This window comes from Herpailurus yagouaroundi, unplaced genomic scaffold (genome assembly GCF_014898765.1).
Source record: "Herpailurus yagouaroundi ecotype Mexico unplaced genomic scaffold, PumYag 190, whole genome shotgun sequence".
Classification (NCBI taxonomy): domain Eukaryota; kingdom Metazoa; phylum Chordata; class Mammalia; order Carnivora; family Felidae; genus Herpailurus; species Herpailurus yagouaroundi.
This window is the reverse complement of record NW_024412421.1, coordinates 31,153,677-31,179,447: the sequence shown is the minus strand read 5'-3', so window position 1 is coordinate 31,179,447 and position 25,771 is coordinate 31,153,677. Positions and strand designations below refer to the sequence as shown.

Below are 25,771 nucleotides of genomic sequence, written 5' to 3'. Positions count from 1 at the left end.
CTGAGCCACCCAGGTGCCCCTAGACACCCAGGACTTCTCACGATCACGACAGCTCTCCAGAGGGAATCATCAAGCTCTTTATGCTGAGGAGGAAACGGAGGCCAAGTGAGGTGAAGTGACCAGTTCATCATGCTGGAATGCAGGGGTTCAAGAAAAATGTCAGCAAGCTGAAGACGCACTTGGACGTGAACATGCCCAGCATGTGACTCTGAGCCTGTGAAAGCCTCATGCCACCCATCCCGGATGTCCGTAAGAACTCAGAGCATGCTGTTGGGACAGCACGGCCAACAGCAAATAGCCTACAATTCACCTCTCGAGCCAGGCACCTGCACTCAGAATTCTGCCTTGTGCAGCCATTTCTATTTGCCCCCAGGGAAGAACCACTGAGCTTGGTGTTGAGCGACTGGCCTTGCCTGGTGAGCAACAGACTGACCTCTGTTCTTTTCAGCTCTATGCTCTTCCAATTTTGACTTGAGGCATGTCTGATTCCAAAGCCAGTAATCTCCTGTTCTTGCCCACCTTCTTGAGAATGCATATTATTTTGCAGGTTGGAATCTTCGAAACAGAACCTTGGCCACCTTTCCAGGGAGGTTTGTGCTCTGTGGTCGGCTGAATGATGGCCTCCCCAAGATGTCCATGTTCTAATCCCTGAAATCTATGAGTATGTTACCTTACAGGGCAATGTAAATGTGATTAAATTAAGGATTTTGAGAAGGGAGGTTATCTTGGATCATCTGGGTGGCCCAATGCCATCACAAAGGTCCTTATAAGAGGCAGACTCCAGGGTCAGAGAAGGAGATGTGATTATGGAAGCAGGGGGGTAGGGTCGGGGGAGAGTGAGGGAGAGAGCATGCACACAAGAAGGCCTGCTGCTGGCTTTGCAGATGGAGCTGGGGCCCCAAGCCGAGGAACGCAAGTGGCCTCTAGAAGCGGCAACAGGCAAGAAGACGGACTCTCTCCCTGGAGTTTCCAGAAGGTACACAGCCCTGCCAATGCCCCGTTTTGACTTCTGACTTCCACCACTGTAAATCTGTGCTGTTTTCAGCTACTCCACTTGTGGTGGTCTTTCATCAGCAATAGCAAATCGACACGGTACTCTTACCGTCTCTAATCGTGAAACTGTGGAGCAAAGCCAGGCCATCAAACCAGTGGTTGTATCTGGTCTCCCCCACTGTGTGCATTCCGGGCCCATTGCGAAGCAGAGTGCCCTGCAGCCATGATGGAATCCTGCCTGTTAAGACAAAGAAAGTTTTGTTTCTTCGTCCCCACCAGAAAACTACGAGACATGGCCACGGAGAGGAACAGAGGCCATAGTCCCAGTGCCGCTCACCGCACCCATTCGTTCATAGAGTAGTTGTTTCCAGAATGGGTAGGACATGCCCAGATTGTGCTAGCACTGAAGATACAAAGATGAACAGATATCACCCCTGTCCTCAAGCTGCTCACTACTCACAGAGGAGATGGATGAACAGATGCCCAAACCACACTTGGATAAAGGTGACGTCACCAACTCTACAAGAGTGCTGCATGGAACAGAACCTCACCCCAAGGTGGGGTGAGAGCTGGGAGGGTACCTCCTGAAGGAGCCACTGTCTGGGTCCTGACGGAAGGTAGGTATTTGTCTCACAAAGGCACAAGGAAAGAACATTCTAGAATTGTGTCGTCCGATATGGTAGCCACCAGCCTCGTGTGGCCACTGAGCATTGAAACCTGGCTAGTCCAAACTGAGATGTGCTGTAAGTATAAAACGCACATTGGATTTCAAAGGCTAAGCGTGAAAGGAAAATGTAAAATATCTCATCAGCAATTTTATTTTTTCATGTCTTTTCTTTTAAATAATGTTTAGTTTTTGTGGGCAGGGGAGAGAGACAGTGTGTGAGCAGGGGAGGGGCAGAGAGAGACGAGGACACAGAATTCAAAGAAGGCTCCAGGTTCTGAGCTGTCAGCCGAGAGCCTGACACGAGGCTCGAACTCACGGGCCGTCAGATTATGACCTGAGCTGAAGTTGGACGCTTAACCGACTGAGCCACCCAGGCGACCCTCATCAGCAGTTTAAAAAATACTGATTACATGTTGAACTTACAGTATTTTGGATCTGTTAAGATATACTATTAAAATAAACTTTACCTAGTTTTTACCTTATTGACTGTAGCTATTGGAAAACTTCAAAGTGCCCATGTGGCATGCATTTTATTTCTGTTGAACAGCTCTGCTCCAGAGCTAGGGTGCTGGAACGTGGTTGGTGCCCCACCCTCGTCCTCCTGGCACAGACCTCTCCCCGAAGGCTGCCATCTGCAACTACCTGCAGCTCTCTGCCGGAAGGCTTTGTTTTCACTGCGGGAGCTGCCCTGCCCACACGCTGGGCAAGCTGCAACACCTTGGAGTCGATGCCCCTGGAAGCGGCTGTCACCCGGTGATGGATGGGGAGTAGGGCGTCAAATGCCACCACTTCCTTGCCCTCAGTTGGGACAATGTGAGGCATGCTTTGCACTGCGTCCAGAGGGTTCAGCTCTGATGGCTCACGGTGGTTGGTGGCTTCACAATGCCACCTTTTCCGGTTTCCCTCCCGGTGTTTCTTGAGATCACGTCCCAGATAAACTACCTACATCTGAAGTCTTCTCTCTGGAGGAACCTGAACCAAGAGATTCCAGACCGGCTGAAAAACCAGCTGATGTGTCAGTATTTCGCAAGACTGGACTGTAATTTTCGAGTGAGGATGCCCCAAATATTCAGGCTGGAGAGTTAAGCGGGGGCCCCATGATAAAGGTCAACAAGACCATACCGAGGGCTTTGCTTTAATGCTCAGAAGAATAGGGACAGCTTGGCAGGTCAAAACAGGGTACGACAGGATCAGAACTTTGTGCATTTTTTTTTTGTTTTTACCGAAATAAAATTCACATAAAAGAAAATTTTAAGATTAAAAAAAATTTTAATGTAAAAAAATTAAAATTTTTTAAAATCTTAAGATTTTTTGTAATGTTTGTGTGTAAAAAATTTAAAAATTTTTAAAATCTTAAATCTTAATGTTGTGTCATGTTTGTGTAATTGTAAGGTTTGCAAGAATGCAAGAGGGGGCAGAGCAGAGAGAGAGGAGAACACAGAATTCAAAGAAGGGTCCAGGTTCTGAGCTGTCAGCACAGAGCATGACGCGGGGCTCGAACTCACAAGCAGTGAGATCGTGACCTGAGCTGAAGTCAGACGCTTAACCAGCTGAGCCACCCAGGTGCCCCCCAAAATCCACCATCTTCAAGTATACAATCCAGGCGTTTCTAATATATTCACAATGTTGTACAACCATCACCATCTAGTTCCAGAACATTCTATCACCCCAAAACAAAGCTCTGTACTCCTGACAACCACTAATCTACTTCCTGTCTCTAAGGATCTGCGTCTTCCGGACAGTTCATAATGATGGAATACGCTCAGATTTGAGGTTTCAAAAGTTGTTCCTGACTGCGGTATGGAGGGAGGGTAGCAGCAGGAGGAGCCCAGGGGAGGCGGCAAGATGAGACAGAGAGAGGATGGAGGGAACCAACAGAGATTTGGAGGACCTGGAATGGAGAGGACTGGGAGTCTGAGTGAATATGGAGGAGGGGGGAGACACCCCAAAGGGCCACCGAGTCTCCTGCCTTGGACAACTAACAGAATAGCAGGGCTATTCACAGAGACCCAGACGCAGGAGGAGCAGGTGAGGCAGAGAGAGATGAATCTGAGCACACAGTTAAAGCCCTCGAGAGAAGGAAGACACTGAGCACCATGTGCCAGGCACTGGGTTGTCGGTGCCTTAGCTCACATAGCCCTGGCAGCAGTCCTCTGTTGGACATAAGAGGGAACTGAAGCAGGAAATTCTTAAGTAACTGGCCAAGGAGGGTTCAGAGCCAATAATGCGTAGCCCGACGTGAAGCCTGGCTATGGCCTCTCTGGGCAGACGTGGCCACAGAGACACAATCTTTAGTTAGCGGTTGGCCAATGGACACTAGTCAACTGATTAGACTTGACCCAGGACTGAAAGCCTGGAATGGGGATCAGGAGCCCGTCCTCCCTCTGCTGGCTGCCTGGCTTTGGGCAAGTTGCAGCCCCTCCCTGGTCCCTCAGCTTCCCTCGAGGAGGGAGGCGTGATGTACAGCAGTTCTCACACTTGGAGGCAGCCAGAGAGCGTGTAGAAACACAGATTGCTGGGCTCCACCCGCAGAGGATCTGATTCAGTGGGTCTGGAGAAGGCCCAGGATTTCCTGATTCTAACTAGTGCCCAGGTGATGCTGAGGCTGCTGGTCTAGGGTGGAGGTGGGGAGAACAGCTGATCTAGATCGAGGGGTCCATTCAGATCTATAGCAACAATTCTGGTTTTCCAAAATTTCCAAGATTTCCATGTAGTCATAAACAGAAGGTGCACGGGTGATGTGTCCATGGCAAACCAGAGCATAAAAAGATAGGCTCTCATTTTTAAAACAGAAAATTAATAGGGGCGCCTGTGTGGCTCAGTTAAGTGTCTGACTCTTAGCTCAGGGCACGATCTCAAGATTGGGGAATTCAAGCCCTTCATCGGGCTCTGCGCTGACAACGTGGAGCCTGCTTTGGATTCTCTCTTTCCTCTCTCTGCCCCTACCCTGCTCGTGCTCTCTCTCAAAATGGATAAACTTAAAACAATTGTTTTAATAAAAAATTAATAGTAAATATACCTTTGTTTTTAGAAAAAAAACTTGTTGGGGCGCCTGGGTGGCGCAGTCGGTTAAGCGTCTGACTTCAGCCAGGACACGATCTCGCGGTCCGTGAGTTCGAGCCCCGCGTCAGGCTCTGGGCTGATGGCTCAGAGCCTGGAGCCTGCTCTGGATTGTGTGTCTCCCTCTCTCTCTGCCCCTCCCCTGTTCATGCTCTGTCTCTCTCTGTCCCAAAAATAAATAAACGTTGAAAAAAAAATTTAAAAAAAAAAAAGAAAAAAAACTTGTAGGCCATTTTTGTACAATCTAGATCTTTTAAAACCTTAAAATCTTCCACTATTAAGAGTGCTTAAGAGATGGAAATACAGCTGGTTTCACTCTGTGCTCTCATGGGTACCTCAACTCTTTTATCTATGTGCATATACACCGAACACACACACACACACACACACACACACACACACACACACTGTAGGTGACTTTGGTAATCAGAGAAAAACATACACAGAAGCTGTTTTTTCAAGAGCCTTCCAAGGCCATCCCTCGGTTGAAAAGCTCCAATCTGACTTTCCTTACAGAGAAAAATGCTCACTTGTGGAAAACCTCCAGTCTGCGTATCTGAGGATGAAACCACTTGTGTGGCCTCAGACGGCCAGCTCACGGTTCTCCGGCGGGGGCAGCACAGAAGAGGAGAGGGCCAGAGAAATAAGGGATGAAGAAATCGAGACACAAAGCCCACTAAAGGAATTTCCTCGTTGTGGGTGGTGTGGGGGGGGGGGGGGCTCCCACTCAGGTTCTGTTAGGCTTATGGCTCTACAGGAACTCAAAGGCCAAGGTGACACCGTGGGCACCTGGGAGGGAATCCCGCCGTGTGCTCTGCATGTCCTCTAGTGTGCACGAGTCCAGGGTCACCTACGCCTCCATGCCACTTTGAAGTTAACTTAGGAGGTGCACAGTTTCACGAACGTGTTGCCCACTTGTGACGCATCACATTTTGCAGACTAATTCTGCTGTACGTAGGCCCGTCACAGCATCCCCAGATGCTTCTCCTGTCAAGAGAGAGATCCGCTCTCTCTCCTTGGAAAGAGTTTCCGTGTATAAAAGCACACCTAGATGTTCACAGACGAGATGCCTGGGTTATGGATCATTCCCCTCTATTGTTTTCCAGGTTTTCAAAAAATAATGCGCAATACACATTACTTTTATAAACAGAAAAAAGTGCACATCTAAACAGGATCAGAAGAGCCAGTCATCTGTACAAAACACTCACCTGTCACTTGGGCCCTCACGGGTTCCAGCTGCTCCTTCTTATTTCTGCCAAATACGACGTCCATCGCATGGGGCGCTGGGCGGTGGCGATGTGGACGGTGAGCAGACACTCCGACGTGTTCCAGGCAACTGCTCGGCTCCTCCTTTTCTCTCCTTTCTGCTTTCCTGCAGCTTCCTTCGCTTACATCTCTTTTCATCCAGATGCCACAAGAGCCTGGTGTCTCTTCGCACTGTACTGGCCTTCCTTATCTTTGGTCAAAGGTCAAATTCCCATAGCCGGGAGTCCTGGTCAGCCTTTAACCGTCTTACTGTATCTCCAGCTCCCTCTCCAGCTCCGCTTCTGGGCTAAACAGGAAAAACTAGTTTTTTTTGATGGGTTTAGATCGGCGGGATAATTGAGTGGGTGCATTCGGCATCGGTATGCAGCCTGAAATACCCCAACCCAGGAGGTGAACACGATTTACAATCAGAACAGCAAGAGAAACTATCAAGATACAAGACACCTGGGATTAAGGGAGCTGAGCGCATGTCAATCATGTGAATTCCTGCTGCACGTGGTGGGAACGTCTTTGGCAGAGAGAGGATTTTTGCTTTGTTTTGAAGAAAGATCCTAAACCTCCCCTTCCTTAGAAAAAAAAAATCATATGCAAAGAGCAACTTAACTTATTATACTTCTTTTTTGGAACAATAAACATAAGGAACCAAAAACAATAAACATAAGGAACCAAAAATGCTACTCAAGAACAATGGGGAATGGTTAAAAAAAACAAATGTCAGTTCGACTTCTTGGTCTAACAGGAGGAAGAAACGATGCCCGAATGTGATTTCAGTGATGTTCACATGTGATTTCAGGGCTCCCCCGTATTTGTGCCTCTTGCCGTGATGCCCAAAATCCATACCCAAGTGGCCAGAATGTTGAGCAATGAGTTAATGGACTCCTCTCTACTCCTATTGCTTACAGAAAGGAGCAGCTATTTCCCACCCCCCCACCCCCCACCCCGGGGTAGAGGAAGGCAGGGTGTGGTGCCTGCCTCCCCATGGCTGCTGAGGACAGTTCTTGCCAGGTCTGAGCTGAGACCACGTTCCTGGACCTCGGAGCCCAGTCGGGACAGCCTCCTGGTCTGGCGGTGCGCCCACCCCTGGCTGGGAGCTCCCGAGGGTCCAGCACCTGGCCTCCCTCCACACCCACTGATGCAGGATCTCTGTGGGAAACCCAGCCCACACTCGTCTTACAAATGTCTCAGATGATTCTAATTCTCGGCAGGTGCTGAGGGGCCCTGGTCCAGGAGAAGAGGTGGCATATTTGAATTGTTAAGAGATTGACTTGGGGCGCCTGGGTGGCGCAGTCGGTTAAGCGTCCGACTTCAGCCAGGTCACGATCTCGCGGTCCGGGAGTTCGAGCCCCGCGTTGGGCTCTGGGCTGATGGCTCGGAGCCTGAAGCCTGTTTCCGATTCTGTGTCTCCCTCTCCCTGCCCCTCCCCCATTCATGCTCTGTCTCTCTCTGTCCCAAAAATAATAAATAAACGTTAAAAAAAAAAAAAGAGATTGACTCGTCCTTTTTCTAGGAGTCTGACTTATCCTCTCCGAGCCTCCATTTCCTTAAGTGTAAAACGGGGGTGCAATGATGTCAAAATCCCCAAGTGTTTGGACTCAAGGGCCTAGCAAAAGCACCTGGCCCCAAACAGCTCCCAGTTATTAGCCTTTCTTCCCCAATCACTCAGGAGGCAGTTCCCTTTGACCCACCTTTTCCATTAAACCCCATAACTTGCCAGTTTATTCTCCTGTCTGGTCTAAACATGTGTATCCATGTCGGGGTTATCATTCTTAGGCTGTGAAAGCTGTGTCCTCATGGGGATTAAGTGAGAGTTTCTGGCATAAACTATGGACTCAGGAAAAAATGCACCTCCAGGGGCAGCTGCTCTGGTGCAGAGAGGAAAAAAAAAAAAAAAATCAGAAGACCCTGTTGAGATCCCAGCCCTGCGATTAAAACCTGTCACTGTTGTGGGGCACCTGGGTGGCTCAGCCGGTTAAGGGGCCGACTTTGGCTCAGGTCATGATCTCGTGGTTTGCGGATTCAAGCCCCATGTAGAGCTCTGTGCTGACAGCCTGGAGCCTGCTTCGGATTCTGTGTCTCCCTCTCTACCTGCCCCTCCCCTGCTCACAATGTCCCTCTCTAAAAATAATAAACATAGAAAAAATTTTTTTAAAAAACTGTGACTTGTCACCTGTCCCCTCTGAACCTCACTTTACTCTTTGAAACAGGATGGCAATACCTAGATCGCAGGGTTTGTAGGGAAGACAATATTCAAATTGTGGAGAAACATGGCTGTGCCTCCTTTTTTGTCCATTTCGTATACCCATCAAAGCAATGGCTGCCACCCACCCAATGTGTTCTCAGAGTCAAGTGCTTTGCCAAGCACTCTACGTGCACTGGCTTGCTCCGACTTTATATAATGCTAGGAGATGGGTACTCCTAGCCTCATTCTAGAGATGCAAAAAGTCTGGAAAGAATCAGCTTTCCCTTAGGTCACATAGTGACTAGGAGACAATTAGGAAGCCGAGCCAGGCAGCCTGACTCCAAAGTACACACTTGGTGACAATTCCACACAGCACAGACACACGACGGATGTTTGCTAGATTCTTGTTGAACGAAGCAATGGGTGGATGTATCCATGGGTGGTGGACCCGAGAGGGCCAGTCATGGGTTGATTTAATTGCCTTGTTATTACAATAGTGAGGAGCTAAGTCCAGCTTTCTTCATTCAGCCCTGTACCCTGGGGGCAATTAGATGGTGAGGTCAGGATTTTTTGATAACGGGGATAATAAACTGATCGTAACAATGGATAATCTGTATTAGTTTTCTAGGGCTGCGATAACAAAGTCCCGCTGGACGGCTTGAAGAGCACACACTTGTTTTCTTACAATTCTAGAGGCTGGAAGTCCAGGACCCAGCTGTCAGCAGCACTGGTCTCTTCTGAGGCCTCTCTTCCTGGTGTGTCGATGGCCATCTTTTCTCACCGTGTCCTCAGGTGGGTGTCTGTCTGGGCTCATGCATCCCTGGCTATGTGTCCAAAATCCCTCCTAGAAGGACACCAGTCAGGGTAGATCAGGGCCCACCCTAATGGGCTCATTTTAACGTTGTCAACCCTAACAGGCTCTACCTGTGAACACAGCTACAGTCTGAGGTGCTGGGGCTCCAACATAGGCATCTTGAGGGGGGGGAGGGGAAGACACGATTCAGCCCATGATAATGTCATGAAGGTTCAATGAGTTAATAGAAGATGCTTTGGCTGGAAATAACAATATCTCTGGAAACCCTAAAGATGTGTATTTATCTCACACATCAAGTCGTCTGGGGGTCCTGGGTGGCTGGGAAGTTCATCAGGACCCTCTGGCCAGGCACCCCTGTACCATCCTCAGGGGGTTGGCTTCCCATCCTTAGACTTGCTCAGTTTTGCTTATGAGCAATTGCCTTCACTCCAGGAATGGTGTCCTCCCATAACGAGGTGCCAAAACAGAGACACAAGGTGGGGAAAAGGGGGCATTTCCCTCTGACAGCTCTCTCTTTATGCTATGGAACAGATTCTTCTCTTAGTCTCATAGGCTCAGTGGTGTCACATGACCACCCCTAGACCAATTCCTGGCAAGGAGGAGCAGGTGTGCCCTGATTTTCTTAAATCCATCGGGAGTCCTCCCGGGCAGCACGTTGCCACCAGATTCACCCCAGGATTCCATTAGCAAGGAACAAGGAAGGGATGGCTTGGGATAGATAAGCTGCAGTGTTGGCTCCAGGCAGTACAACGTTCATGCAGTCTCACATTCACTTATTCACACAGCACATATTCACTAAGCATCTACTGTGTGCTGCAAACACAGCAGCGAGCAAAGCAGGAAAATAATTTTGTGCCTTCTTTGAACTTACCCTGAACTTACGCCGAGTTCTGGGATTACAGAGGCGATTAGTGAGACTCAGTCTCTGCCTTCTTCACTGCCTTGTTCTTTTCTGTTGGGAGGCGGAGTCTTTGTGTCCCAAAGGTCATATATTTCCCAAAGGGGTTAGGGATTCCTGCCGTGGTTCACGGGACAGCTTCCATGTTGAACCTCCATCCTTCCTTTTTGTAAACAGAGATAACAAGCAGCAGCTGCTCTTTCTCAAGAAGCTCTGGCACTGCTCTGGACCCATGGGAGCCTCAACCCTGCTTTCTAGGTCTTTGCTAATAAGGGGAGAGTGGGACACGAGACTTGTCGCCAGTGGGAGCTGTGTCCTCCAGCCTCTCATAAACACCATTTGCTGGATGCCTGACATGTGTCAAGTGCCATGCTAGGTGTCTGGTTAGCAGTATGTTATTTAATTCCCACACATCCCTGCAAGGGAGTCATTAACAGCCTTATTTTTACAGCCTCAGAGATGTGAAGGAACTTGATTCACGCACTAGGCAGTGTAAGTTCCTCCCCACTACCACTTTCTGAAGTTGCTGGCTGAGGGACAGAAGTAGATATGAGAGCAAAAGTGGGTGTTCCACAGACCACTTTTAGAATGCATTTGCTGCCTTCAGATGGACTGAAAACTGGCCAGTGCCTAAGAGAGCAGCGCAGTGGGAACGTGGACGGGAGTAGCTCATCTTACACATGAGTTTTGTTCATCTCCTGCTCCAAACCTTAGTGGCTTCCAACAACCACCACTGTCATTATCTCTCTGGGCTCAGTTCTGTGGGGGGATTGGGCTCTGCTGGGCAGTTTTCCTGCTTTCGCCGCTTGGCGAAACGCAACGTGGTTGCAGGTCTGCTGGTAGTTGACTGACACGCTAGGAGGGCTGGGTCTGGGCCTCTCCCTGTCTCCATGTGGTCTCAGGGTCTGTCCTTGACCCTCTCCATGGGATCTCTCCAGCAGGATAGCTGGACTTCTTCCATGGCAGCAAAAGCCTCCAAAAAAGGTTTCTAGAGAGGGGCACCGAGGTCGCTCGGTCGGTTGTGTCCGACTTTGGCTCAGGTCACGATCTCCCAGTTTGTGAGTTCAAGCCTTGCGTTGGGCTCCCTGCTGTCAGCCTGTCAGCACAGACCCTGCTTCATATCCTCTGTCTCCCTCTTCCCACCCCTCCCCCACATGTGCTTTCCCCAAAATAAATGATAAATTTTTTTTTTTAAAGTGTTGCGGGGGGGGGGGGGGTGCCTGGGTGGCTCAGTCGGTTAAGCGCCCGACTTCGGCTCAGGTCATGATCTCATGGCTTGTGAGTTCGAGCCTCACGTCGGGATCTGTGCTGACAGCTCAGAGCCCAGAGCCTCTTTCGGATTCTGTGTCTCCCTCTCTCTGCCCCTCCCCTGTTCACACTCTGTCTCTGTCTCTCTCAAAAATAAATAAACATTAAAAAAAATTTTTTTTTAATGTTTCAGGGCACCTGGATGGCTCAGTCAGTTAAGCTTCTGACTTCAGCTCGGGTCACAATCCTGCAGTTCATGGGTTTGAGTCCCGTGTCAGGCTCTGTGCCAACAGCTCAGAGCCTGGAACCTGCTTTGGATTCTGTCTCTCTCTCTCAAAAATAAATAAACATTAAAAAAAAATTTTTAAATAAGTGCTTCAAGAGAAAGGAAGCAGAGACTACCAGTCTCCTATAAGGGTGAACCCAGGACTGGCATAGTTTCACTTCACTGCCTGCTATTGGTGAGCACAGATCCCGGACTAGGTGAGAGTGTGAATACGGTGTCTAGATGGTGTGGTCCCTTGCTGGGCCACCTATGGCCCTAACAACCCAACAGACCCGTCTGCATTGGAGCCACAGCTCTTGTGCTTACCAGCAGAGTGTCTGAGCCGCTTGCTTAAATCTCAGACCCTCAGTGGCCTGATCTTGAAAATAGGAATTATAATACCTATCTCGCCGGGACTCTGATCACGTCCGTCGCGGTGCTCAGAATAGCTCCTTGCCTTTCTTTTCTTGGGAAAGAGAAAAATTGGAAAGATCAGGTAATCTGATAATCAGAAATATCAATCTTTTTGACCGGTGATGACGCACACATCTCTGGGCTGCCACTGAAGGAGAATAGACGTCTGTGACCTAGTCTGGGATCTTGAGTGGGCTCTAGTCTGGCTGTGAAGACGCATACACAGTAAGTGACAGCTAGGTGCCTGTTACGGCTGCTCTAGAAGAGGCGTGGCTCTAGAAGAGGCGTGGGTAGGAAGTATCATGAGACTCCGAGGAAGGAAAGTTTGCTCAGGCTGGGGAAGGCTGGGTAAGAAGGCTTCCCGGAGGATGGGTGCCCAGCGGAGCCCTTGAGAGTGGGACGTGTTAGTAGGCAATGAGGAGGACCAGTGTGAAAGATGGCATGGAGCTGGACAGTTCTAGTGGGGGGACAGTGAGGAGGACAGGCTGGCTCCACCAGGGACACCGAGAGAAATAATGATCTTTATAGGTGCCACTTATTGAGGGCTCCCCAGTGCCAGATACTCTTCTAAGCCTTTGGCACAGGGGAACACACATCCTCCTCACAATACCCCCGAGTGTGGGTATTCAGCCCATTTTACAGACAACGAAAGCAACACGCGGAAGAGTTAAATAACTCACCAGCACCCCGGAGCTGAGCTTCGAACCCAAGCTGCTTGGCTCCCGAGGCCATACTTGCAATCACGGTTGGTCTCCACTACTGCCAAGATGGGAGCAGAAAGTGGTTCAGGGGTTGGATCACGCGGGGATGTAAGAATTTGGGCTTCAAACTGTGGACAGTGATCTCTCGGTCAAGAGACCGTGTGCAATGAAGGCATTAACGTGGGAGCTTAGCTGTGCTGTGCAGCACAGTGGCCACTCGGAGCACGTGGCTGTGAATTTAAATATCAATTAATTACAATGAAATTAAATTCCTCGCTCATCCTAACCATATTTCGAAGGTTCCACAGACACACGTGGCTAGTGGCTACCATACTGGTAGGTGCAGACAGAACATCTCCATCACCAGGGAAAGTTCTACTGAGTGCTGAGCTATAGCAGGAGAGTTGCTAAGATGGCATGTGTATATGACCGAGGCGGACAGAGGCAGCGATGGCTGCGTGACGGGCCAGCGTAGAGGGTACAAGTGTCGGAGGAGTCCATGGTTGGCAGGATAAAAATGTGAATCAGCCCATGTGTTTGTTCATTCACTCATTTGTTCACCTGTTCCTCAAATATGGAATGCCACCCATCCAACGGGAGCAGTGGGACATCCCAGGTGACACAGGAAGATCCTCCAAGGCCGAGGGGCATGATGAAGAGAGGCGATGTCCACGCTTCCCGAAAACGGTGATGCTGAGCCAGAAGCTTAAGGGTGGCTGGGAGCTGGCCAAGTAGAGAAGCCGGGCAGCACGCTCCTGGAAAGGGGGCAGCCCCAGAAGTACCACACGGCATTCCATCCTACACGGCTCCGGATTATTGGAGGGGTGGGGCTGTGGCAGGAGAGAAGCAGGAGAGGCAAGGAGGGGCCAGAGGAAAAGGGCACGCAGGAGAGGGAGAGGGGGGATGTCCACACACTTGGGGCCTGCAGGCTGGGGTTGCTGAGAGGGAAACAGGAAGACGCAGGGAGCCAGAGGGCAGCAGGGGACCCACGGAGGTGATGCCCGGCAGGGCTTCGGCCCCAAGTTGGGTCAGGTATCTCCCGGGCTTCCTCCCAAGTCACACACGTTTGCACAAGTTGGCCATGCCACCTCCAGCAGCGATGCAGAGCCTGTAGGAGAGGATTCACTTCCAGACAGTGCATGGTCTGCCGTCTGGAGGCTCTGAGATGCTCAGTGGGCAAGCAGGAAGGCTTCGTCTCGCCTCTTCCTTGGGGAGAAGGAGAGGCATTCGCTGATGTGCGCCCCCTCATCTGTATTTTGCACAAGCTGTACCTTCAAATTCTGCCACAAACCTGGCAGGTACTGTTACTATCCCTCCCCCACTTCCTTTTTTATCAAGGAAACAACTGACGCTCAGTGAGGTGGTGTCCCTGGGCCACACGTCACACAACACGTAGCAGAGGTGAGAGATTTGAACGTGGGATCCTCTTCCTGTATAATTTAGGGAAGAAGCACGGAAGAGAAGGCTACCTTTCCTGGGGCCACTTTCTCCATGAACGTGTTGCATCCACAAAGCAGTCATGAGGCGAAGAAGCAAAACCTGAATTCAGAAAGAAAAGCTGTGCTATTAAAAAAACAACAACAACGGGGCGCCTGGGTGGCGCAGTCGGTTAAGCGTCCGACTTCAGCCAGGTCACGATCTCGCGGTCCATGAGTTCGAGCCCCGCGTCGGGCACTGGGCTGATGGCTCGGAGCCTGGAGCCTGTTTCCGATTCTGTGTCTCCCTCTCTCTCTGCCCCTCCCCCGTTCATGCTCTGTCTCTCTCTGTCCCAAAAAATAAATAAACGATGAAAAAAAAAAAAACAGCAAAAAAACCCCAACAATCTTATTTTGCAATTCTGTATCTATTACAAAGTTACTGTCTAGAGTGAGTTAATATTTCCCTTTTGGAGTTAATGTTATCATGTATGAATTACTTTGCAGTTTTCTAATTAAGTTGGCTTCTAAATGGTGACTTTAGTAAGCCAGGGTGAAAAACTGAGCAGATAAAGTGGAAATCTCCGGTGGCGGGTTTCCAGGGGACAGGCAAAGCCCCAGCACCGGGGGCAGCTGCCTCCCCAAGGGAGACGGGTCAGTGGTGAGATCCAGAACACCACGCTCTCCACGGCCCGTCCCAGAAGCAGAATGCAGGGAGTGCAGGGAGAACCGTGCTAGGATTCCTGGAGGGCACACTTCACTGCTGAAACCGAAGACCACAAATTACCCCATTAACATTGAGGAGGGTTCATTAATTCCACTAAGTCCTACAAGAGGCCAGAGACTAGCGTCCTGTTGGGTATTAGAGACAGAAAGACAGGAAGTCGTAACTCCGGGACTCCATGAACTGCCAGCCTAACAAGGAAGGAAGGAAGGCAAGTAATAATTATTATAATAATAGGCCACGCTTGGGAGGTAGAAGGGACAGAGTGAAATGCAGAGGGCACTACTGGGAGAAAGGGGAGTGCCTTCTAACGCCGGAGCAGGAACACTTTAATTTTCCACCGTGTTGCACTCAGAGCCTGGTCAGTGAGGCTTCACAAAAATTCAATTTAAATAACAACCACCAGGTTAGAGTCTGGACTGTGGTCCTGATGTTTCTGCTTCCTAAATAATCTTTCAGATTGTTCCTCTTTCCTCCAGCCCCACCTCCCCAGCCACCATCCTCACTATCGCTCACCTCTTGGGAGCAGCCTCCTCACGGCCTCCCTGCCACATTCTACCCTCCCTGCTGCCACTAGGTGACCTGGCTGAAATGCAAGCCTGATATTGTCACTCTCCTGTTCCAAATCCAGAGTTTAGCACAGTGCCTGGCATGCAGTAGGTGCTCGACAGATATTTACTGAATGAATGAATGAATGAATGAATGACACACAGCCTCATTGTGCTACGTCATCATTGTATTGACTTGCCAAGGCTGCCATGACAAAAATACCACAACCTTGGTGGCTTACACAGTTCTGGAGGTCAGAAGTCAGAAATCAAAGTGTCTGCAGAGCCAGGAGCCTTCTGAAGTCTCTACGGAAAACCCCTCCTCGCTTCTTCTAACTTCTGGTGGTTACCAGCAAGCCTTGATGTTCCCTGGCTCCAGGCTCTTCTTCTGTTGTCACATGGACGTCTCCCTCTGTGTCTGTCTCTGTGTTCAGCTTGCCTTTTTATAAGGACATCAGTCACTGGGTCTGGACCCACCTTAACCCCAGCATGCCCTCATCTTGATTAGATCTGCAAAGGCCCTATTTCCACGAAGAAGGCACATCCTCAAGCACCAAGCGGTAGGACTTCAACATGTCTTTTTGGAAAATGCAAATGAACCCACAAGAGCCATTCAGCAAAAGCAATTCAAAAGTAGAAATTTAAGCCTGGATAGCGCGGTCGGTAGAGCATCAGACTTTCACCCTGAGGGTCCAGGGTTCAAGTACCTGTTCACATGTTTGTGGCTTTGGGAGGCTTGGATGGCTCAGTTGGTTAGGCATCCAACTCTTGGTTTTGGCTCAGGTCATGATCTCATGGTTCATGAGTTCCAGCCCCACGTCTGACTCTGTGCTGACAGCGTGAAGCTTGCTTGGGATTCTCCTTCTCCCCCCGTCTCAAGCTCATGTTCTCTCTCTCTCTAAACAAACAAACAAACAGACAAACAAACAAACCTTAAGGAAATAAAAATAGAAATTTAAAAGGCTATCAATGGACTTAATTTTACAGTTAGGTTCTCATAGTTTCTCTCTCATTCTCTCTTGCTCTCTCTCTCTCTCTCTCTCTTTTTTTTTTAGGGCTAAATACTCCTAAACAGTACTAATGTGGAAGCAGATTAAACTCCTATGAGAACACAGAAGACATAGCATTTAATTCCTGGAGACCGTGAGGCAGCTTCAGAGAAGCTATTCTTGAAAAGAGGATACAGGTGTTCAGGCAAGCACATAAGAAGAGGCACTTTTGTAAAGAAACAGCATGTGCAAGGCTGGTGTGACGGGCTAGGGCAGACCCAGGAGGGGGGATAATGCTGGGGGTTGTAGTTTATGCTGGTTCTGGGGGCACTGACAAGGATTTAGTATTATAAGGCCCCTCCCTGAGACGCCCCTTCTACCAGCTCTCCCCACCCCTACCTCCACCCCCACCCCTTTCTTCCTGGCTAATATTTCAAGATCTAGGTCACCAGCCACCCCGGAGAAACCAACAACTTAGCATTTGAGAATAACACAGAGGACCCATCTACATACACGTCTACAAAATCAAGAGAATACCACCCACCATCCCAACGACTGAGGTCATTATTAGTTGCTCGGAGATGGTCCCCAGGCACAGAACTGAAATAATCAGGGAAGTATGCAAGATATAGCTCAGCTGTGTGAGTGTGTGTCTTGGGATTTCATCTGGCCGTCTGAGTCTTCAAAGGGGATCAGCGACGCAAAAAACCAAGATAATTGATCTGGTTTCAATAGGCACTGAGTCCATAAGCAAGAATCATGAAGATGTTTGCGCCCTGTGGCCCCAGGCCTCCCAGTCTTGGGAAGAGACCTGTCTAAGGTTGGGCTCTCCCAGAAGCACACCCCGAGACAAGGATTCAAGTGCCAGTGGTTTATTTGGGAGGCGAACCCAGGAAATGCCAGCAAGGGCATGGGGAAGTGGAACAGGGAGGGAAGATGTTGACAGTGCATTATCAAGGCTGTTACATCATGGCCAACAGCAGCTCAGCCTGACTACTGGGGTGTGAGATGCTGTGAGCGTTCTTTAGAGTTATCTTGAGGGATCTGGGCGATGGACCCACCAACCCTGGCCAATCAAGGGTGAGAGTGTCTCCCAAGAGGCACAAATTGCCAGGCACTTCCATCCTGTCTCTTATGTGCAGGGAAAGGCAAGGAATTACAGGTGCTCGTATTTAGAAGCCTTACGTGGTAAGTGTGAGTGGTTAAGATGGGCCCTTGACAATGTCTGCTGCAACCCTCAGGAGGTAAGTCCGCTCAGGCTAAATGGCAAGTACAAGAAGATGTTCATAGCAGTGTTGACTGAATTGCAAGACTGAACACATAACAAGGAGATGACAAAACCACACAAAGTATCTAGCACTGTGGGAATGGTTTAGTAAATATCCATTCAGGGAAAGGAAGCCCAGCCCTCACCATGCCAATCCCAAAGCCCTTTAACATCATGGAAAAGGCCTACCATCTAAAGTTAAGTGGGAAACTGTCATACGAACTAATTACATGCACGCTATGGTTGTGTCTGGGTAAACATCTATCTCCCAAGCAAGAAGCATTTCAAGGAACCGCAAAGAATGAAAATGCTTTGGGGGTGAGGGAATCATGAGAATTCTTTTGCTATGTTGTCTTTTTAGTTGAATGGAGGGCAAAGATTCAATTCAATTTATGACCAATAAAAATACCAATTCATATAAAGCAATGTATTCCCCCCCTCCCCTGCCCCTGTTTCCTACATGCCTTCCCAAACAAATTGTTTCTCTTGAATTCTTGGCTCAGTTAGCTTCTGGAGGAACCCAAACTAAAAGAGATCCATTCCCAGGATTGGGGTGACTGAGCCACAGGGTGTGAACATCTTTATGGTTCTTTTCATGGACTCAAGGCCTCATTTAAACCAAATTTGCTCTCTGTTTTCATTTGCTGGTCCCTAAAATCAGGGTGTAGAAGCTTAGGCACCTGGATCAGATCACTGGAAACAGGCTCGCACGGGTCCAGCCATGTCCTGCTTCCTTTCGTCACGTACACAGATTAGTTTAAGCCACACTGGGAGCTGACATCACCAAGATGAATTCTGTGCCCAGGAGTCTGCAATCCATCAGAACATAAAGACTGCAAAAGTAGAATTCAGCCGGCACATTTGCATTCATTATCAAATGTCTCCAAGCATGTTCCATGAGGGACGTAAATTAAGCTTTTACCCAGGAGATACATTATCACTGCATGAGGGCTTCCACATAGTTTTCTAATAGAAGTCATTAGAAGCTTGGCCCCCAGAGATAAGAGACCAGTATTCTCTGTGCTCCCACCAGTGACTCAGCAATGACATTGAGTCCTACCCTGGGCTCTGTCTGGCAGGGCTACTCCAGAGGGCTTGGAAGGGCTTCTGGAGAAAGCGACAGGGGCCATAGGTCAGTCCCAGTGTTGGTTTGAAAACGGGCCTCTGGACACATAGAGCAGGGAGAGACCGAAGAAAAAGCAGATCACCCCAGATGGGTAGGTGGCAGGTTTAATAAGCAAGAGAACTTAACACACAAGCCTTGTCTTGGGTGCTACAAGACAAGTAGATCTCTGTACTCACTGACCAAGTCTTAAAAGTTTATATAGGGGCTTTAACTGGGTTCAGTCATATATACTGTCCAGATGATTTCAACACCACATCACTATCTCAAGGCTGTGTCCTCGGGACAGCTTCTGGGAGCCAGGAAGGCAAACAGAATGCTCATTTCAAGGACAGGGCAGGGGTGAGGATCTTCCGATTGCCTGGGTCCCGTTCATGGGTCAACCAGCAGTCATAGCCTCTCAACCTCCCCCAACACACAAGGACGTGGAATATGGGACCAGGCTGGCAAATGTTCATTGAGTCCTACTGTGTGCCGGTCATGGGATGGACAGAGATTAAGAGATATTATCCCTTTCCTGCAAGAAACTCATAGAATAAAACAACCTAAATGTCCATCAACGGATGACTGGATAAGCAAATCGTAGTGTATCTATACACGGGACATTATTTAGCTATAAAAAGGAATAAAGAGCTAATGCATGCTCCAATGTGGATGACCCTTGAAAACATTATACTGAGTGAAAGAAGCTAGACACAAAAGGCCACATATTGTACAAATCTATTTATATGAAATGCCCAGAATTTGTAAATCCATACAGACAGAATATAGTGCTTGCCAAGGACTGAGGGAGAAGGGAATGGAGGGGGGAAAAAGGATGAATTATGTCAGAGCAGGTGAATAATTTAAAGAGAGATAACAGACACCTGTGGTTCTCTACAGTCTTTGGCCACTCTGCTGCAAGAAACTATTTGCTAATACCTGTTTTAAAGGTTCTAGAGTCCCACCACATTGCAAACGTCCCTCTCCAGTTTCAAATCACTAACTTCTTATACAGACCCATCATCCAGTATTGTGTTTTATTGTTAACAGTATAAACCATACCCTTGGCATCTCCCCTGACCTGACCCAAATGGCCTATATAGATATATCCCCAAAGAGAAAGAGCTCCCAAGAGGAACTCTGGTGTTAGTAGTTAAAACAATTTTTCCCACCACTGATGGAACTTAGTAATTTTGTCAAATTCAGTTAACTTTGAAAGTTATCATGAACAACAAACATTCCTCAAACATGACTCGGCAAACAAGGAGCTAAGGTGGGGAATATATTAGTTATGGAAAACTCTTCATTGAACAGTTATTCTATAAACTTTTATTGAGTGCCAAAAAAGGAAGGGAGGGATGACGTAGTGGAATAATGATCTGTGCTACAAGATGGATGAACCTTGAAGACACTATGCTAACAGAGTCAGTCACAAAGACCACATATTATGTGATTCTGTTTATATGAAGCATCCAGAGTAGGCAAATCCACAGAGCCAGGAAGGAGATTAGTGGTTGTCAGGAGCTGGCAGGAGGCAGGGCTGGAAGTGAATGCCAGCAGGTGAAGGGTTTCCTTTTGGGGTCATGAAAATTTTCTAAAATTGGTCATGATGAAGGTTGCACAACTTTGTGGATATACTACAAACCACTGACCTGGAAGTTTTAAATGGGCGGATTGTATGGTATGTGAACCGTGTCTTAAGTGTTTATCAACAAAAAAAGAAAAAGGAAACTCAGAGAAGAGAGGCATATTATGTGGGGCAACTTCTACAAAATCCACAAAGGAACTGACCTTTGAGCAGAGTATCAAAGGTGGACAGGGCAGGACTGAGAGAAAAGGGCTCCTGGCAGAGGGAAGAACACAGGCACACAGAGGTATGAAGCAAGGTTGCTAGCAGTGAACCAGGATAGTTAGAAAGAGCTGTGTGTGACTTTGACCTAATGGGGGATGATGGGCCCATGAGATTTAAAAAAAAAATGTTTTTATTTTAGAGAGGTAGGAGGGGGGGAGAGGAGCAGAGGGTGTGCGCGCATGAGAGAGTGAGCGCCCAACACAGGGCTCAATCCCACCACCCTGGGATCATGACCTGAGCCAAAATCAAGAGTCAGATGCTCCATCAACTGAGCCACCAGGCACCCTGCCCTGAGATTTTTTTTAAAAAAGAATTTATTATTTTTGAACAGGTAAGATATTCACCACATGGTACAAGATAGAAAAGTTTAAAAATGTGGCCAATGACACTCTGGAAAACAGTGTGGAGGTTCCTCAAAAAATTAAAAATAGACCTACCCTATGACCCAGCAATAGCACTGCTAGGAATTTACCCAAGGGATACAGGAGTACTGATGCATAGGGGCACTTGGACCCCAATGTTTATAGCAGCACTCTCAACAATAGCCAAATTATGGAAAGAGCCTAAACGTCCATCGACTGATGAATGGATAAAAAAATTGTGGTTTATATACACAATGGAGTACTACGTGGCAATGAGAAAGAATGAAATATGGCCCTTTGTAGCAACATGGACGGAACTGGAGAGAGTTATGCTAAGTGAAATAAGCCATACAGAGAAAGACAGATACCATATGGTTTCGCTTTTATGTGGATCCTGAGAAACTTAACAGAAACCCATGGGGGAGGGGAAGAAAAAAAAAAAAAAAAAGAGGTTAGAGTGGGAGAGAGCCAAAGCATAAGAGACTCTTAAAAACTGAGAACAAACTGAGGGTTGATGGGGAGTGGGAGGGAGGGGAGGGTGGGTGATGGGTATTGAGGAGGGCACCTTTTAGGATGAGAACTGGGTGTTGTATGGAAACCAATCTGACAATAAACTTCATATATTGAAAAAAAATTTTTAAAAATGTGTCCAATGAAACAAAAGTCTTGCTCCTTCCTCTGTCTCCCACTCACTTAGCTCCCCCAACCCCTGACCCAAGCAATCACTACTGCCAGTCTCTCGTGAGTCCTTTATGAGATACATTCAACACATACAAACAAATCTTCATAGATGTTTTTGTGCAAATAGGAGTGGACCATTGGGGCACCTGGGGGGCTCAGTCAACTAAGCGTCTCTTGATTTTGGCTCAGGTCATGATCTCATGGTTGGTGGGATTGAGCCCCACATTGGGTTCTTTGCTGACATCACGGAGCCTTCTTGGGATTCTCTCTGTCCTCTCTTTCTGCTCCTCCCCCTACTGACACACATGCAAGAGAGCTCGCTCGTGCTCTCTCTCTCTCTCAAAATAAGAAATAAATTTTTAAAATTAAAAAAATAGGATTGGACCATCAACAATGTCTCATACTTTGCTTTTAATATTAGCAAAAATCTTAGATATCCTTCTAAATTTGTATATAAACAATTTGATCATTTTTTGTATGTGGGTATGGAGGACGTACCACATTTTGTCGACCACTTTCTTATCAATGGACATTTAGGTTGCTTCCAATTTTTCCTTCTTATAAAATTCTGCAATAAATAACTTTATATGTATGAGATTTTGTGCATGTATGAATTTATTTGTAGGTAAAATTCCTAGAAGTTGAACTGCTACATTATAGAGCTTGTGCTTTAAAAATTTTGAGAGATATTGGGATGCCTGGCTGCCTCAATCAGTAATGCATGTGACTCTTGATTTCAGGGTTTTAAGTTAGAGCCCCACAGTGGCTATAGAGATTAGTTTTAAAAATATCAAAAAATAATAAATAAAATTTTTATAGATCTCGCCAAACTGCCCATAATGGAGGTTGTACCAATTTACACTCCCATGCAACGAGTGAGTCTGTTTCCCCACATTTGGGGAGTGTGTTTGGATATATGGTCACTGGCCAATTTATATAGAGCCTTGTATACAAAGCTGAGAAGCTTGAACTCGACCCATAGACCACAGACACCCACTAGAGGGTTTAAGGCAGTGGGTGAGGATGGGCAGGTCTGAGGTTTTAAAAGCTTATTTTCATGATGATACTAAAACAATTTTGTAGGAAATCTGTATTCTCCAACAGGCATGAGTGGTAATGTGATGAACCAAAGAGGGGGAGACATATCCATCAGGATTTAAGCCACGTTGGGGAGAATGTGATTATCATGTGGGCACAGCTGTCGCTCTGGACAATAGGATTGCGGATGAGCGCTACTTGGTTCCTTGACCATCTCATCACTCCCACTTTCCTGCCATTTTTCTTTTATCACATACTTCTCACATGGTGATGGCTTCTCGTGAGACATGTGGCCCTCTAGGGTAATAACATCAAACCAATAGCAAGGAATTTTTATCAGAAGCTAACAGTTGATCGAATGACAAGCAGACAGGTGAGATAGCGGCTTTATGTTTCTCTTGAAGACTGTTTTGCAAATTAATTGGATTTGGAACAGGCATTGAACAAAGAGCTGGGGAAAGCAAAAATGTAGACACATTCATCCTGAGCCTTTCGTCTCTTAAATAAGAGGTAGGGGCTATTATTGGATGCAAAGAGAGAAGGAAAGATCTCTGGCAGACAGCTGTGAGCCACAAGCATAAGAAGGACCTGAGCACCAGCTCCATCCAGATGCTCCAGTGGTGTTTCAAGGATGAATGCAGTGGGCTTGCTCCTCTTGGGGCTTGCTCTGAGGTTTAGGGCTGCAATCGCTAAGCCAGAAGATGGCAGCTTTTGCTCAAAGAGCCGAGTGGCTTTCAAAGACTCTTGCTATGAATTTGTGCCTCTCAGCCACACCTTCTATGGTGCCCAGAGCTGGTGCGAGGGGCAAGGGGGCCATTTGGTCTTTATTCGTGATGAGGACACCCAGAAGTTTCTGCAGAAGCATATCTCCCAGGACAGGGAATGGTGGATTGGACTTGTAGGAAACTTGGCTCACAATGGAACCACAGAAGGTAGGTGCTGTGGAAGCTGTATTTCACAGGAAGCTGGTGGCCGCAATTCTCACCATTGCTTCTTAATCCGGAACCACATGGAACAATGTAGTATATCCTACTTCTCATGGTAAGGACACCCTCCTCTTTTGTGGATCAAATGAAATGATTCATGTACAGTATCTAGCACGGAATCTGACACATAGAGGACACTCTGGAAACGTTCATTTGTTTGAATGTGTCTAATAATAATATTAGCTATGGCTTCTTTAGTTCTTGCTAGAATAGTGCCCAGCACTATCCTTAGTACTGCTTGCCTGTTACCACCTCGAATCCCTACAATAACCAGTGAGATGATATTGTTGCTTCTCTTTTACAGATGAGGCAACGGAGTCTCAGGAAATAATTACTAGGCTATTTCCAAAGCACCTCCATGTGGCTTTCCCCATTTCTTATGAGAGTAAAGCAGGTTAAGAGCTTGGCACCACCCCATTCACATTCGATGGTCTCGTTTTAATGGTCCTCCTAGAAACCCTTACTTACCTTTGACTGTGTGAGGGCAACTTCCTCCAACCCCAGCACGGTCTGCTGAGTCTTCTGTGCACCTGTAGGGCTTGTCCACACCTCTGAGAGGGTACTTCTGGCATGACTTTAAGTTTTTAGGTGTCTGTCTTCCTTCCTAGACAGTGAACTCCTCGAGGGAAAGAACCACATTCTGGCCACTTTTCTTTTCCCAGTGCCTGTACATAGCAGAGGATGGACAAATGAACATTTGTATTCAATTTTTGCACCTGTCCCACGAGGTATACATTGCTACTCGTATTTTATGGATGGGAAAATGAAGTCCGGGGGGAGAAAATGGTTGGCTCAAGAGAACACAGCAAGAGGACTTCCTCTTGAGTCAGCAGCCTTCCACATCACATTGTCCTCTTGAAGCCACTGGGTTTCAGAAATGCGTAACTTGGTCTGGGCTAAGCACTTAATACCAGAGTGGATGGAAAGGCTGAGAGAGCAGTTGGGAACGCTCATTTTAGGAAACTCATAGCCACTGGATTTGAATTCTAAAATTCATTTTCAGGCAATATCTATTGAATAGTTTCCTGATTTGTAGATGTAACAATTGTGGATTTCTGTATATTGAACATCACTTCCTATACATTTAAAGGAGTTGTGTCTATTTGAAATCACCAAGGGATACCACATGGCTCATTTTACATAAAATGAGGCAGATCTGTGTAGGCTGACATGTAACAACCCCCAATATTTAATGTTATTGAAGAAGCAGGGTGTCATGTGGACTATGATGGCATTTGTGTAGATTTCAGGCACTCATAGTTGCTGATATAGGGATAAAACTCAGTCTGGAACAATTCACAAGATACCTAAGAGTAATGGGAGTAACCCATAGGTTGGGAGGGGGGTGATGTTTTCATTTTATGCCCCTTTTCACTCTAAAAAATTTTTAACCATTCATATGTATTTTAAAAAATGAATAAATACACTTGTGAGTCTTCAAATATTTGCTTTTTAGTGTTTTCTAGATTTCTAGTGTCCTTGAAATGCCTCTGTATTACACACACACACACACACACACACACACACACACACACACACTCTTCTTCAAGAGTCACATCAGTGTGTTCATGGGACTGAGGAGTTCTGGACATAAAGAAAATTTCCATTTTAAGTGAGTGTGCCCAAATATATTTGACAAGGGCCCCTGCTGCTCTCAGGAACACCTTCAAATGTCCCGAGGCACACTTCTGTGTTCTTTTCTAGGTGATGGTAAGACAGAGCTAGAAGCATCATGTCCTTAATGAAACTATTTTGTCTGGGCTCCCTGACTTGGCGCCCCGGTTTCTAGGCTGCATTCTTACATCTGGGTGTTGAAAGGTAACAGCTAGCAACGCCCCTTCGTTGGCACAGGAAAGAGAGGCCGTCAGCCTGTCGGTCTTAACCGGGCACCTCCTGCAGCACCAGGAGCTGAGCTGAGGCAAGCCCTGTGCATAAAAAGGGTCGGAGGAACGTTTGTAAGTCCTGGTGCTTGTGTTCCCATCCCAGGGCTGGGGACCTGGCTGGACACCTCAAACGTGAGCTACAGCCACTGGCGCGGAGGGCAGGCCTCTCCTGCCCCCGACGCCTGTGGTTACATCGGGAGAGACGCTTCCTTTGGGTGGGTGGCCTCAGACAACTGCACGCAGCCATCTGCCTTCATCTGCGAGTTTGGTGAGCTGGCCTCTGTTGTGGGGTCTCCCTCCTTCTGTCTCTCTGTGCCCCTCCGTGTGTCTCTGTTTCTCTCTATCTCTTGCCAGGTGTCCCTGGGTCTCTCTCTCTGTCTCCACGTCTCCTTAAATGCCCGCCTGTCTCTGTGTCT

At 47.7% G+C, this 25,771-nt stretch overlaps 2 protein-coding genes across 2 annotated transcripts in view; one reads left to right on the top strand and one right to left on the bottom strand.

Annotated features, from left to right (window-relative positions):
• BCO1 (beta-carotene oxygenase 1) overlaps nt 1–25,771 on the bottom strand; it is a 95,424-nt gene that overhangs the window by 35,759 nt on the left and 33,894 nt on the right. Inside the window, 5 exon segments of the mRNA XM_040443207.1 lie at nt 1,103–1,231; nt 5,929–6,272; nt 11,718–11,856; nt 12,485–14,044; nt 23,941–24,137. Of these exon segments, the coding sequence (XP_040299141.1) occupies nt 1,103–1,231; nt 5,929–6,124 (325 nt within the window). The 5' untranslated portion in view covers nt 6,125–6,272; nt 11,718–11,856; nt 12,485–14,044; nt 23,941–24,137.
• The window catches only part of LOC121009972 (polycystin-1-like protein 2), a 96,694-nt gene continuing 94,040 nt past the window's right edge, over nt 23,118–25,771 (top strand). Inside the window, exons 1-2 of the mRNA XM_040443414.1 lie at nt 23,118–23,418; nt 25,459–25,623. Of these exons, the coding sequence (XP_040299348.1) occupies nt 23,118–23,418; nt 25,459–25,623 (466 nt within the window). The remainder of the gene's footprint in view (nt 23,419–25,458; nt 25,624–25,771) is intronic.